Source organism: Pyrgilauda ruficollis, unplaced genomic scaffold, assembly GCF_017590135.1.
Source record: "Pyrgilauda ruficollis isolate IOZ18807 unplaced genomic scaffold, ASM1759013v1 scaffold62, whole genome shotgun sequence".
Taxonomy (NCBI): Eukaryota; Metazoa; Chordata; class Aves; order Passeriformes; family Passeridae; genus Pyrgilauda; species Pyrgilauda ruficollis.
The window spans coordinates 1,570,988-1,585,557 of record NW_024527933.1 but is presented as its reverse complement, the minus strand read 5'-3'; the positions used below and the strand labels follow the sequence as shown (position 1 = coordinate 1,585,557).

At 50.4% G+C, this 14,570-nt stretch overlaps 1 protein-coding gene across 1 annotated transcript; it reads right to left on the bottom strand.

The window, feature by feature from the left end:
* Nucleotides 1-405: 405 nt before the first annotated feature.
* On the bottom strand, nucleotides 406-14,355 carry NACC2 (NACC family member 2). The gene is made up of 5 exons (XM_041483962.1): nucleotides 13,435-14,355; nucleotides 5,451-5,618; nucleotides 2,755-2,860; nucleotides 2,292-2,389; nucleotides 406-1,013 (listed from the first exon to the last, which is right to left on the bottom strand). Exons 1-5 carry the CDS (start codon nucleotides 14,294-14,296, stop codon nucleotides 514-516), a joined length of 1,734 nt encoding a protein of 577 aa, XP_041339896.1. The 5' UTR covers nucleotides 14,297-14,355; the 3' UTR covers nucleotides 406-513.
* Nucleotides 14,356-14,570: the final 215 nt, after the last annotated feature.

Genomic DNA, 14,570 nt, shown 5'->3' with positions numbered 1-14,570 from the left:
CGAACACACCTCGCTTTCCTGTTCAGTGACAAAACTCTCCTTAGAGGACAAGGTTAACGATGGCTTTACTTCTGAGCTGAGTGATGGATGGGGTGATGACGGGGTGGTGGTGGGTGGGGGGGTGGCTAGCTTTTCTCCTCCCCTTCTTAAAACAAACAAAAAACCAAAAAACTGAAAAAAACACCAAAAAAAAAAAAAAAAAAGGAAAGGAAAGGAAAAAAAAAAAAAAAGAAAAAGCTACAATCTTATAGACTAACCTCAGGAATATCAAAAAAGGAGCCCAATATTTTTTTAAGTAGGTCGCCACAGACCTAGTCGTTTACAGTATAACGAATGCGATTATTTCCTTCATAAATTTTAAATACAAGCAGAATAAAAATCACATTTTTTTCAGGCAACAGTAGCAGTTCAGTAGGTAAGTGGCTTGATCACATTTTTCGTTTTGTATTAGTAACGCATGCAAGCAGCTTTAGTATTACAGATCCCTTATAGGTCATGAAATGTTTGCTCTCTTTATAAAGTCCCTCCATAAGTACCATCCTGTCTCCTCACGGGGGTCTCGGGCCGGCTGGAGGAGCCCGAGCCTTGCTCGAAGGGCTGCGGAGTGCTTTGGGTTTCCGACGCCACGGCGTCCGCGGCAGCCGCCTCCTGGATGACGGAGCCGGCGCCCTCGGCGTCCTCGCCCTGCTCGAAGGACTGGCTGGAGGCGTTGCTGAGCTCCACGTTCACCGTGTTAGTTCTCAAGGCTACTATAGTCCCCGCCTCGCTCCTCCTCTCTGCATAGATGCGCTGCTCGAAGGCCTGAGCGGCGTTGGGCTGGAAGTCGGGCTCCAGGGGGACAGTGTTTGTGGAGGAGCCCATGACGCTGCGGTACATCTCCATGCCCTCGGGCAGCATGGATTTGATCTTGGGCAGCCAGCGCTTGCGGACGCGCCGCGCGTTGGTGCACATGTCGGCCGCGATCACGTTCATCTCGCTCTCCTTAAAGCTCGGGGCAAAATTCTGACAGTACACTGCAAAGACAGGGAGACACAGAGCTCAGCCTTCCCCGGGGGAGAGGCACAAAGGTGAGCCTGGACTCTCAGGTGGGAGCGGAGCTTCAGCCACAGAGCTCCTCAGCTGGAGACAACAGGAAGGGGTAAGAGCAGAAGGTGTGAAAACCCCGTGGGGCAGAGGGAGGGGGATGCAACAGAGCCCCTCACTCCATGGGGACCCCCACAACCACGGCCATGGCATGTGGGGATGGCCAAAGCAGAGGTGGACACAGAGAAGATCCCACAAACTCCCCAGCAGCAGCTCCATGAGTGGCTCCTAAACCGGCAGCGCTGCAGGAAATGTCAGAGCTGAGGGGCTGCCCAAGGGATTGTCCTCTGCCTGTCCCTCTCCTCACGCCACCCCTGCGTGGCCCAGCAGCCTGGCTGCTCCAGCATCCCTCTGCTGGCACATTCCCTGGGAGGCAGCAGCAGTGGGAGCTGCAGGAGCCCTGCAATCCCTCGTGCCCTGCTCCTGTGCGGGAGCCAAGCGCCTGATGTTACAGAGCAGCATCCAAGGAACTGCCATGGTGAGTAACTGTCAGCTAAAGCTCATGCACAGGGACAAATCCAGGCAGCAGGAACCCATCCCATACCCTGGCACACAGCAGCAATGCCCTTCCAGCCCACCTCAGGAAGGACCATGGCTGGAAAGTCCAGAGTTGGGACTCTCCAGGATAAAACTGCTAACAGGGAGCTGGCTCCACCATGTTCAACCACACTGCTGAACATCTGCCCTCTTATCCCCCTTCCCCAGATGCCACAGATCTCCCAGGGCAGCTGGAAGGCCCTGGATTTTACAATTAGGGAGGGGAAAGATTTCTCTTCCAAATCTTGAAAACGAAATGAAAAAAACTGCTTAAGAGTTTTGTTCTTCAGCACAGGAATATTTACACGTAGATTTACTCCCCAGAATTCAGACAGGGTGAGAGAACACAGTGATTTCCACTGCACATGAAGCCCATGGCAAGTAGATTTTTCTGCACCCCTCAAGGTTTCCTCCAGCCTTCAGCTCCTCCTCCTCCAGCACCTCCTGTCCCAAAACACTCCAGGTATCCCCAGGTGACTGAGGGGGAAGTGGCAGATGGAGAGCACATCCCACCCACAGCTTCTCTGGGCAACCAAAAAACGATGCAAACTAAAAAATAAATTGATTTTCCTACAACCTAATTCCACCATTACCACACAACAGAGTGCCCTCCCCTGCCCAGGGCTGGGCCATGCTGTTCCACCCCAGCAGCAGAACACCCCTCTCCTTACATTTGACTGCATTAAGGACCCTGCTGTCCAAGGGCTTCCTGCTGGGATCGCTGGTGGAGGACCTGATTCCAGTTCCACAGCTGTTGGCAAGAGTGTTCCTGTGGGGAGGCAAAGGGAGAGCCTGGGAGAGGGGACCAGGGGACAGCCACTCCCTGCCCTCCTCCCTTCACGTCCTGCTGGATGCATTACCAGGATTTTAAAGTGAGGAATGCTGGGAGAGGGGACCAGGGGACAGCCACTCCCTGCCCTCCTCCCTTCAGGTCCTGCTGGATGCATCACCAGGATTTTAAGGTGAGGAACAGGAAATGTGCATGGAAATGGAATAAAGTTCTCAAGCATCGTTAAGGAAATGCACAGAGCTGAGTGCAGAGGATGAAGCACACAGGGTTAAAGCCCTGGAAGGTGAAGGGAACAGGGAAGGAATCCCTTGGGAGAGCAGGAGGAGCAGTGGGACGGGACCTACCGGTCGAAGAAGGTGGCCAGGAGACGTCTGAGCAGGACCTTGTGTTTGACACCAGCACATAAATGGCAATTCATCAGCTGCCCCCGGGTGATGTAAACACCTGAGCCTGCAAGGGTGGAGAGGGACAATCCAAAATGAGCCCTGACACAGCCACAGAGCCACCCCTGAGCCACCCTCAGCTCCTCCTCGCTGGTGGGAACCTCTTCTTCACCTGCTGCAACAAGGACAGAGGGATTTCTGCAAAATCCTGACAAATCCTTGAAGCCTTGGCAAGTCCCAGGCAATAACAGCTCCTAATTTTATCTGTACAGACAGGAAGTCTATGGGAATCAAATGAAAGGATTCTTATTTTCTCACCAATGCACACTGTGCAAGGCTTACACTGTGATTTGATATGTACAGATCAGATTATTTATTCTTTCTGAAGCAAGAAAACCCCAACACATTTGGCCTTTTTGTTTTGGGTTTTTTTTTCTTCCAGTGAAGAACTGTAGAACACAGAGCTGGAAATGAAAGAAAAAACCCATCTAGCACAGAAAGAGGTACTTGGTTACAGATCTAACTGCTTCCAAAACCCCAGCCCATCACCTCTTGATACCTCTGGTGAGCAGGGAATTTTCCTTCTAATGCACAGGAACTGCTGCCTTTGAACCTGCTGCCTTTAAGGATGTTTTCTGGAAGAAAAAGGAACCCTGTGCAAAGCAGCTGGACACGTCCAGAGGTCTGGCAGTACTTTACAGCAGGTTTTATATCAAACCTTTTTACTCTGCTCACAGACCAACCTGCTCCTGCCTCAGCATTGCTTCCAGGGAGAGGTTATCCCATTTTTCAAGCATTCTCTTACATGAGAGGGTTTTGGTATTTGCTTTTAATTAAGATTCAATAATGGGTCATAGCTGGATCCAGAACACACTCTGTTCTCAAAATATAAAAACATCTGCTGAAGAAGTGGTATCTCCTGGATTTCCAGGGAAGATGATTGTCCCTGAGCTTCTGGATGGAGCTGGAGCTCAGGCAGGCCCTGTGCAGGACCCTCTGCACCTCCCCTGGCACCCCAGGACCTTCATCCTGCCCCAGAATCCAGCATCCCTCTGGATGCCATGCCACGTCTCACCAGGAATTCTACTTGTGTTCTCTTCCATCTAATGAGTTTCTTTGGTTTTTGGGTTTTTTTTTTTGAGTAACAGCCTCAGTCCCTCCCTCAGATGTGCCGTGGTGGCTGCAAGCCTCGTTAAAGACCCTTTTTCAGAGAGGGCTGCTTAAGTTTGCTGAATCAATTGTGGCATGAAAAACCAGAAAAAAAAGGAAAACATTCCCACTTGGAGAGCTGAGGAAAACTTTCACAGCAGGATCAAGCCACCCCTCCAGGTCTGAGACAGGAATTAGGGGAGTTTATTTTGTATTTTAAGAGATAAGGCATCAGAGCAAACACCAGCCACCACTGAGGGGAACTTCACTTTAATAAATGAGAAATAACCAGGCAGCCACTATCAGTTAGTGATATTAATCTACTTTTTTTCCAGATTGAAAAATGTAAATCAAGCAGAGTTGCCTCAAACCAATTTGCAGCTCTCACTGTGAAAATAACCTGCACCACTTGATGGTTTTAAGAAGTCTCACATTAAATGGAAATGGGTACAAAATGAATATTCCAGATCCAAAATAAAATCTTGTGGTTGTACGCTGTGCTTTGCCTTCCATCAAAGTCCCGTCCTCCATCAGCTGCAAACCTTTGTGGGCATCCCCTGAAATCCTGACTCCTTCTCCAGAATGAAAATGAAATCGTGCTACTCACCAAGAGAGAAATGACTGCAAGGGAAGAACTGATTTGGATGGACTGTGCTGCCACATGTCCTTTTTGGACCAATTAAAATTAAAGGGATTAATTAAACCTCCCCACCTGGGGGCACGTCTGGGATGTCCTGCCCAGCCATCCCCACACAGCCACATCCAAGGGAAAAACCCACAGCCAGGCCACTGCAAAGTAAAGCTGGGAGGAACTTCTTAAAGCAGAATATGATTATTCCCACTGGAATCTGACCTGGTCACTCCAGTTAAACACTTTCTGTGCAGTGCTGGGTGTGCCTGGGCACAGCCACCTGATTTCACTCCTTCAGCTCTAAACAGAACCATCTTCCACCTCACACTGGCCAGAAATCTTTTCTAGAGAAGGAGTAAATTCTCCCAGTATTGTAAACTCCCCCCAAAATGAAAGCAAAGACAGAAGAAAGGACCAAACCCAATTCCTTCTTCTCCTCCTGCTGCAGCATTTGACCACTTAGTAAATTTATATAGAAACTTTTACAGGTTTTTCAAAGCTTGTTCACTGACACAAATTTTATCTCCCTTGCTTTGTCAGTCTTATACTGTTTTAATTTTTGAGGGGGGTTGGTTGAGTTTTTAGATCTGTGATTCTAAATGAAAACACACTCACTGCAGCCACACCGAGCAGGAAGAACACAAGCTGCAGAATTCAATTAAAATGCTAAATTAATTCAATTGAATAAATCCTGTTAATGACACATTTTTCTGTCAGCAAATTAAAGGAAACTCCGAACTTTTCAAAAGACGATTGGTGACGAATAATCCAGAAAGACACAGCAAGGGCACACGAGATGCACGACTGCAGCAAGATGGAGAGCACAATTCCAGAAGGAAAACAGCAGCAATCCAAAGGTATTCCAAGGAAAAGCTACCTGCAACGAGCTCGAGTTTTTCCCCAGGGTCTCCCTCGGAGTAGAGCTTTGGGTGGCAGCGGTACCCAATCTGGCTGATGAGGCTGGCAGGGAGAGCCACCAGGTCCCGTCGGATCAGGACACAGGAGCGGTTCTCCAGCGGGATCTGCTCTGCCTTCTCTTGGGCAACTTCAAAATGAAAAGGGAAAACTGTTAAAAGAACTTGTCACAATGCTGGCAGAAGGTCAGGCTTTGACTTCTTCACATGGCAGTTGGAAATATTCCCCCCTCCAGACGTCCACCCACGGGGCAGGTGCCACCTGAAAGCTTGGAAAAATCCCCTGCTCTCCCCCTCCACGGCAGCCTCGGGTTCTGCAAAAGGGATTCTCAGAATCTCATTATGCTTTAACTTCTCCTGAGTTAATCATTTGTGAAAATGGACAGCTCTGCCCAGCTGGCATCGCTCTGCAAGCGCAGCACACGGAGCTGCTGCCCCACGCGCCCCAGGAGGCTGGCAGGAATTTCACCAGGGCTTCTAAACAGGCAGTGGATTGCCCCAGTTTGATGAACACCTGCAGCAGCTCCATCATTACTTCTCTTGATGGTTTTTCCTGCTGAAGTAACAATCCAGACCCTGCAGACACCTCTGCTCTGAGAAAGGTCACCAGAACCTCTCCTGAGATGCACCCACCAGCCACCTCCAGCCCACCTTCTGTTCCTCTGCCTTATGCAGACCAACTTTTCCTCTCAGTAACAAAAGAAGCCCCCATCAACAAGGCAAAAAAAGATATTATTTAATATATATATATTATATATTATATATTATATGTTATATATCTTATTGTATTAAGATATTATTTAATATATATTATTATATATTATATATTATATATTATATATCTTATTGTATATAAGATAAAGTTATTAAGATGTAGCTTGAAAACCAAAATACCAGATTTTCCCAACCCGCTCTGATGCACCATCTCCAGAGCCCACCACTGCCCAGGAGCAAGCAGTAACATGGAAAAGATGGAAATTCTGGGCTGTCCTGCCAGCACCTCCAAATCTGGGTATTGTGGGCATGCTGTAAATGTTTCTAAAGCACATTTACAGCCCAAGACCACCAGATTGCTTAAACTGACAATTTCTGACAGCAACGAGGGCTGACCATGCTCATCAACTTCAGGACACGGTGGGAACAGCTCCAGGGCTGAACTGCAGCCCAGCTCTGCCACAATCCACCTTTTTTCCCCCCAAAACTGTTTGATAACGTGGCAAGTGCCACGTACAAACCCAAACCCAGTGCTCGAATATCTGTGAACACAGAGAAGCAGAAACCCCAGCAAGGAGCCTTTCTGAGGTAAAATCAAGTCCCCTGCTCCAGAGGTGTCTTTTCCTGCGATTATCCCCGAGTTCTGGGGGCCACTTTTCCTCCCTGCAGATAAAATAACAAGTTCTGCAGACTTGTTGCTCAGTAACCGAGGGCGATGGCTCGGGGACAAAGGGAGCAGTGTTCTAAGTAGGACATGCCCGTGGTGCTGGGCTGTGGCATCCTATGGCAGGCTCTGGGGGCATCCGCACCCTCCGGGCTCCCTGAGGAACGCCAGGAGGGATTCTGGAATGGCAGGAGGATGGTACAGCTCAGGGAGACAGGACCCAACAGCAGCAGGACAACCCACAGGGTGGTTTTAAACTCCTTGTGCCACCACAGCCCCATCATCAGTGGGATATCTGTGCCACTGACATTTCCAGCTGCAATATTCCCGGTATTCCCAAGCATCCAGAGCCAAGATCCCGTTGGAGATGGGGGTTAGCTCCCACTGAGGGAGAATCTCAAAGACCAGCTCTATTTTGAGGCTTTTAAAGAGTGACAAGCAAACCATATCCCATTAAATACTGATATTTTCAGCTTAAAGAAACCAAAAGTGAAGGGACAGTGGGTGTGGGGGAACCAGTCCTGCTCTGCTGTCCTTCCCTGGCAAGGCAGGGCCACCAGGGCAGCTCCAGGGGAGGAAGGGACACCTCAGTCATCTCCTAGAGGTAAAATTTTACTCAGAGGTAAAATTAAATATACAACCCCTAGGAGCTGTATATGTGACCTACATCCCAGCACAGGGCTCTGCCCAGGTTATTAAAATTGAATTTTTAATATTTCATTTCTACTTCAACCAATGACTCAGGTCGAAAGCACCCCCAATATCCAACAGCACCATACTTCATAAACCAAACTAAAATTCAGCTAAAAAAGACCAAGTGCAACTCAATCCACTGCTGGATTTTGGTTACATCTGTCCTGCTGGCTCACTGTCTATAAATCTCTTATTAAACACGACCATGAATCATTCTGGGGGCTTTGTTTCCATTCAAGCATTAGCACAAAATAACAATACCAAACAAAAAAGAGGTTTGGGGCTTTCAGTGGCACCTCAATTGAGCAGATAGCAATCAGTTATGTAAAGGAGCAGGACACAAGAGCCACTTTGGTGCCATGTTTCCACAGAAAGCCACTCTGTTTGGCCTTTCTGCTCCGCAGAACAGGAGAGTATTTGCTTCTAATTAATTTGTATCTTCAGAGGGCAGCGGCTCCTTCCCTTTGAATGAAAGGGCAAACAATGGGAAGTATTGTTAAATACAGTTTTTGGTCCTGAACAAGAAAGGAGCTCCCAGCCAGCAGAGAGGGGCAGGAAATCATTACAGAGGAAGCCACGAGAGCTGCCAGCCAAACACTGGAATATTTTATTTATTTGGATATATGCTTTTATCCCAAACTTAGCTGGATGCTGCAGCTGCAACAGGTGGTGCAGAATGGGAAATACCCATTTTCCTGGATTTTTTTTTGGCTGAAGAAACAGCCTCAAACTGGTCCATGCTCCATGGCTCCAGGCTCTACATGATGCTGGAGCTTGTGTACTCTTTATCCCTAAAACACATCCAGAGATTCCTCACATTTTTACCTATGGGTAAAAAACAACTGTTTATGGTTTAGGAATGGGATTTGGAGATACAGAAAGATCAGAGTGATGGAGCCCCACCAAAAAATTGATTTAGAGTCCCAGCATGTAGCCACACATCTCAAGCCCTGAAGAAAAGGCTGGAGAACCCAGCTCCACCTGCTCCACCACGGATGCAAACACATGGATGACCCTCCCCTGTTCCCTACACGGCCAGAAGTCTCTTTTCAAACAGCAATATTTCAACGTTTCTCTCCCATCAGCCTATTTTCCACTGGCAGTGGGACCACCTCAAAAATATCTTCCCTCCACAGCCTCAGCATCTCCAGCATCTGCTGCAGATGTAAACCTGCAGCAGAGGACACACGCAAGCACCATGGGATAGATCCATCACAGAGTCCCAACGGGGAGAGTTTACATTTCCCAAATAGTACATTTATACCAACGTACCGAAACGTAGCCCTTTGATTTGTGACCTATTTATACAGGGAGGTAATCTGGAATTAGTATAGGAAAAATATTACTGGTTTATAAATACCCCTATCTTGCCTTCGCCTCAGATCTCAGCCAGGAGTGAAACATCTGCCAGCCTAAAATTAAACATCTGTGGTTCAGAGGGAGGAAAATGGGGCTGGAAGTTTAATGCCAAAAAAGGCCAGAGGCTGAGTGCCCCCGGGCTGGGGCTCAGCCTTCCCCCTGCTCAGCTCCGACCCTGCCAGGCTCAGGATGGGCAGTGCCACCACAGAGCCACTCAGCCTGGAAAAAACCTCCAAGACCACCAAGTCCAAGCTGTGACCAGTCCCCACCTTGTCACATAAAGACACACAGCCAGGCTTTCAGCACTTTGCAGGTGTTTGAACCCCTCTGCAAAAAGCCAAAGTGCTCTGGCGGATAACCGGCGCAGCCCTGGACCGCTTCATTTCCTAAAAATCCGCGAGCTCTCTGCTGCTGGGCATCCTCCCTGTGCACAGGCTGGCCCCCCAGGGAGCAGGGGGAGCTGGCAGGATCAGGTGGCTGTCCCTGCAGTGGCAGCCAGCTGCTCCATCCCGCTGCAATTCCCGGCGTCGCTGCCGTGATTTACGTCGCTGCGGCGCGTCGTGCCCGGCTCCGCTCGGGATGCTGCACGGGCTGCATCATTTGGGATTCTGGGTTGTTCCTTGCCCTCTTTCCTTACTGTCAGGAATCAGAGGCCAGGAGAGAGAACTATTCTCTCAGCTAATTACCACAACTATTCTATAATGGCTATTTTAGATGAATTTTTAATGAAGTGTGCTCTTGTCAGTTCAGGATTTCATAACTTTCAAGTCCAGCCTTTACATTCCAGCCATTTGCTGCATAAAGATTTTCCCTTTTCCCTGCAAACCGGTGCAGCAGGAGCAGGGGAGGAGGACGGACCCTTGCACAACTTCGCTGGTGCCTGTCAAAATTAAATTAACTGCATCTGCTCAGCAGAGAGCTGACTGACAAGAACGTGGCTCAGTGCAGAAAAGCGCCGAGCATCTGCAAGTCCTGCTGAAACCCACTTCAGCTCAGGCCCACGACGCTGTAATTAACAGGGATAAAAATACTTTGCTTTTGTTTAATATTTTCTGGAGTTGTGCGTTCCTCAGATCAGATGCTGGAAACCTCATTAAGTCTCGCTCGTGTCCTCGAGGCCCACATGTTCTCCACAACCAGACCTAGTTATGGAGCGAGGAGCCATTTTACCGCAGTGCTCCCAGCCCGGCACGGCACGGCCACCAAACGTGGCCAGAGCCCGGGGGGAAACTGAGGCAGCTTTTCCTGCACCCCTCTGCCAGCTTCACCCAGCCAACAGCTAAGCCTGACCCTCCTGTGTTTAATCCTGGCCTCGTCCTGCTGTTCCTTCTGCAGGTCCAACACTTGTCCTGGTCCCTCACTGCAGGTGGCACCAGCCTCTTCTCCCAGGTTTCCTCCAAGAGGAAACAGCCTCAAGCTGTGCCAGACAAGGTTCAGGTTGGACATCAGGAGGAATTTCTTCATGGAAAAGGTGTTCAAGCCTGGGAAGGGGCTGCCCAGGGAGGTTTTGGAGTCCTCACCCCTGGAGGTGCCCAAGGAATGACTGGATGTGGCACTCAGTGCTCTTGGTAGTGTTTGGTCAGTTTGATCTTGGAGGCCTTTTCCAACCTTAATGATTTGAAGATGTGGATCTGATCCAGCTTTGGAAATTCAGAATGGCTCTGACTACAAAAAGGGGTGAAGAAAATAAATTAAAAACCCCCAGCCTTGGGGCAAGAAGAGGATTGGTGACCCCTCCAAGAGTCCTGGGTGATGCTGAAGGCAGGTGAAGAGCTCAGCCACCAGTGTCCCACCACACCCTCACCAGCACCAAGACTTCAGATGGGAAACAAAAAAGCCTAGAAAAAGAAGGAAAAAAAAAAATCCAGCAACCCTCTCTGAAATTCAGAGCTTCGTCTGCTCCGCTCCTCTTTGGCTTTGTTTTTGTTTTCACAAACAGGGCTCTTGGAAACCTTGGCAATCCCTGTTTTAGAGGGCTCCCCCTCCCCCAGGGCTTTGTGAGGCTGTCGGGATCTCCATGCCAGGAGCAGGATTAGCTGCCTTCTCTCTTCCATCTTACAGTTTCATTATTCTGCACCTTTTGAGAGGGTACAGTTTATCCCGAGTAATTAAAACACAGTTAGCTCTACAAGTCCAAACCATAAAGGAACAGCTTAGGTTTTACTTTTTGTAATCTCTTTTTTGCATGCCCTCTTTTCCAGGAAGCATGATACCTATAGCTGCCTTATTTCCAACAGGAAACTCCTTTGAAAGGTGAGGGGGGGAAGAGGAATTTCAGCAGAAATGTGGGATATTTAGAGCCTTAAAAACTGCCTCTTCCCTGCATGGCCTCAGCATCACCACCTGGTTCTCCCAACAGAAAACAAGCAGGAAAATTTGGCTGTGGGATGCCCAGCTCTGGCACATGGGCTGCAGCATCTCCACTGACACCTGAGCAAGCTGCTCAGATTTTCACTTTTCCAGCTGGGATGATTCCTGCCCAACATGGATTAGGGACAGCCTCGGAGCTGCTGCCTGCACCATCCCCAGGCTGGTCCTGTCCTTGCCTTCTGAATTGGTTTTGTTCTGTTCCTGCAGGAACTGGCCCCGTGACAGGGATGGAAAACACACTCCAAGGGCATGATCCCACTGCTCTGAGGAATAACTGAAGGCAAACCCACATTATTCACCACAGGCTCTACAGCAGGGAAAAGCAAAATAAACTCAAAACAAGTGGGGAACAGCACAATTCCTGTTCAGTCTGGCTCCAACAGCAGCCATGGAGGAGACCCTGACCTTGTCCCACCCCTGATCCCACTCCTCTCCTGCCCCATCCCAACCACTGGGACCTGAAGCAGGACAGGGAGAATACTCAGGCTTTCGAGGATCATTTCCTACAACTGCTTGTCCACTTCTCCTAACAAATATTTCCAATATTAAAACAGTAAATTTGCAATTTCCCCCCTTTTTCATATGCCTTAGTGAAAAAACACCTTGGAAAATCCTGCTTATCTGCTTGCTGTCTGTCAGAGGAATGTGCCAAGAGGATGCTGAGCTCCTGGGATGGGATGGGATGGGATGGGATGGGATGGGATGGGATGGGATGCAATGGGATGGGATGGGATGGGATGCAATGGGATGGGATGCAATGGGATGGGATGGGACAGTGTGTGGTGGTGTGCCCAGTCTCAGTACTAAGGAAGCCTACCTGTTTTATGCAACAAAAATTGTCCTATTTGCCAAATCTCGTTCCTTGGTGAAGACTAAAATCAAATGGCTTTGAGGAAAGCTCATCAATTTGAACCAGAGATCAAATATTTGCAACATTAGTGCAGCAATTCCAGGAGCAAGAGCAGGGGAAGCAGCTCCAGGAGAGGGGATGCTGCATGCAGCCAGAGCCAGTGGGAAGATGTCCCTCCCTGGGGAGCTCCTGAGGATCAAAGCTGCTGCCACAAACACCTGCAGCTCCCACGAGGAGGCCACTGCGAGGCTCAGCTTCCATGTGGGACACTGCCAGCTCCATCTGTGCGGGGTGCTGGGAGCTGTTCCATGGGGAATGCTCACAGGACAGCACCCAGCAGGCATCTCCCCTTGGAACTGAGCCCCTGGACCTGCAGCCCACCTGTCCTGGCTCCTCAGGAGGGTCTGAGCCCTGCAAGGTGCCAGGGGAAGGGGCTGTGTGCCCAAGGAAGTGGGAGGGAAAGGACCTTTCGTGTCCCTGTGCCCACCGTGGGGCTGAGCAGCAGCTCCCAGCCAAGCACCACCAAAGTGAAGCTGCCTCCTCTGTCTGAGACCCATAGAGGGATTCACACTCATCCCTTAATCCCAACTTCTGGAAGGGCAGCAGAGGGATTTTACGTAGTTCTGGGCAGTGTGTTTCTAATTGGGAAATAAAAGAACATCAAGCCCCAAAAATGCTTTTCCCTTTCTGACAGTGATGTGTGGGACAAGGCTGGCAAAGGAGAGAGGGGCACTTCAGGCAGTGGGGAGAAAAGTCCATCTTTCCTTCCTGTTGCAGGTACTCCTAGTTAACTTCAACAAAAATTATTTAGTTGATGTTCTCCCTTCCTCCAAATATCCCACGTTCATCACTTTTTTGGAAACTCTTATTCTAAAAAGCCAGGACAGAAGACAGCTCCCAGAGTGACCACCTCACCCTGGGCCCAAAGGGCTGGTGCTTCCCTTGCCATGGATGACCCATGGCAGGTTTGCTCGGCCATCACCTCGGGATGGATGCCACCACCACAGGGCTTGTGCAGCCACCAGGCTCCTCGCTGGCAGCCTCAGCCAAAAAGGAAAGGCTGATCCAACCCTGGTGGATGGTGGAGTCTCTCATCTAAAATCTCCCAGCTGGGAAGTGATGGCACAGGGGTGACCTGCACACCAGCACCAAGCCCACCACGTGGGCAAAAACCAACAAACGAAACGCCCAAAGACAAAAACCTGGTGAACAACCCAAAACCACCCACGTTGGCTGGACTAGGCCCACACAACCACTGCGAGGGCGCGGAAAACCCAAGGAGAGAGACATCCATTACCAGAATAACCTCCCGAGGACTTGATGTACATCTGCCCGTACTGCTCCTCCACCATGGTGTCGTAGGCCTCATCATCCTCCTCATCCTCCTCGTTGTGGTAGGAGGTGGGGCTGTCGGTGGTGGGGATGCTGCTGGCGCCGGGACTGGTGCGCTCTCCCTGCGAGTACTGCACCTGCTGCACGTTGGGGAGCAGCGTGGCCAGGTTGGGCACCCCGTAGTAGGAGACTCGCGACAGCTTCAGGGGCCCCGCGTTGGCACCGCCGGCGCCGCCGGGCCCGTCCCGGGCGCCGGGCTCCAGGGGCCGCTTGCCGGGCAGGCCGGGCAGGGCCTGCAGCTCCAGGTTCTCGTGTTTGACGCGCGTGAGGAGCGGGATGGGCATGGAGGGGGACATGACGTAGGGCGCCGAGGCCGACTGCAGCTGGTTGCAGGGGCTCTGCGGCTCCGAGCTGGGGTCTTCGATCATGGTGGTCTGAGAGTCACAGTGCGGAGAGCTGACCTTGAACATCAAGTCCGTCCCTTTCTCCACGATGTGCTGGATCTGCAGGAAGCCCGCCGTGTACATCACCACCAGCTGCTCGCTCGCCGCCATGGTCAGCTTGCCGGTGTAGCAGAAGGAGAGGATCTGCTGGAAGCAAGCTGGGGGGACGGTGCCCGGCAGCTCAAAGGCGTTTTTGCTGTTCCCGCTGAACAAGTCTCGGAAGTAGAGGCTGCTGGCGGCCAGCACCGCCCGGTGAGCCTTGAAGGCTTGGCCCTTCACCACGATGGAGACATCGCAGTAGAGCCCCAGCAGCCGCTGCTCGTTCAGGCAGCCCAGAACGGTGTTCCCGAAGTTGGGAATCTCTATGTGCAACATCTGCGACATGGCTCAGGGTCGGCCGGAGCTCCTCAGACATTCAATGCAGGAATATCCAAAGTAGGGCACATCTGAAAAACGGAGAAGGCAAGGGGAGAGAGGAACAAGGGTTTCAGACAGTTCACCAAAGCAGGCAGGAGCACAGGAACCCACCTCACCCGACATCAAAGGCTCCAAGCCGAGCTCGTGGTAAAGCAATCGCTTACAAAAATTACTTATCGGTGGTTTCGAGCGGCGTTGGGAATGCCATTGGTGGATGGCAAAGGATATTCCAAAAAAGCAA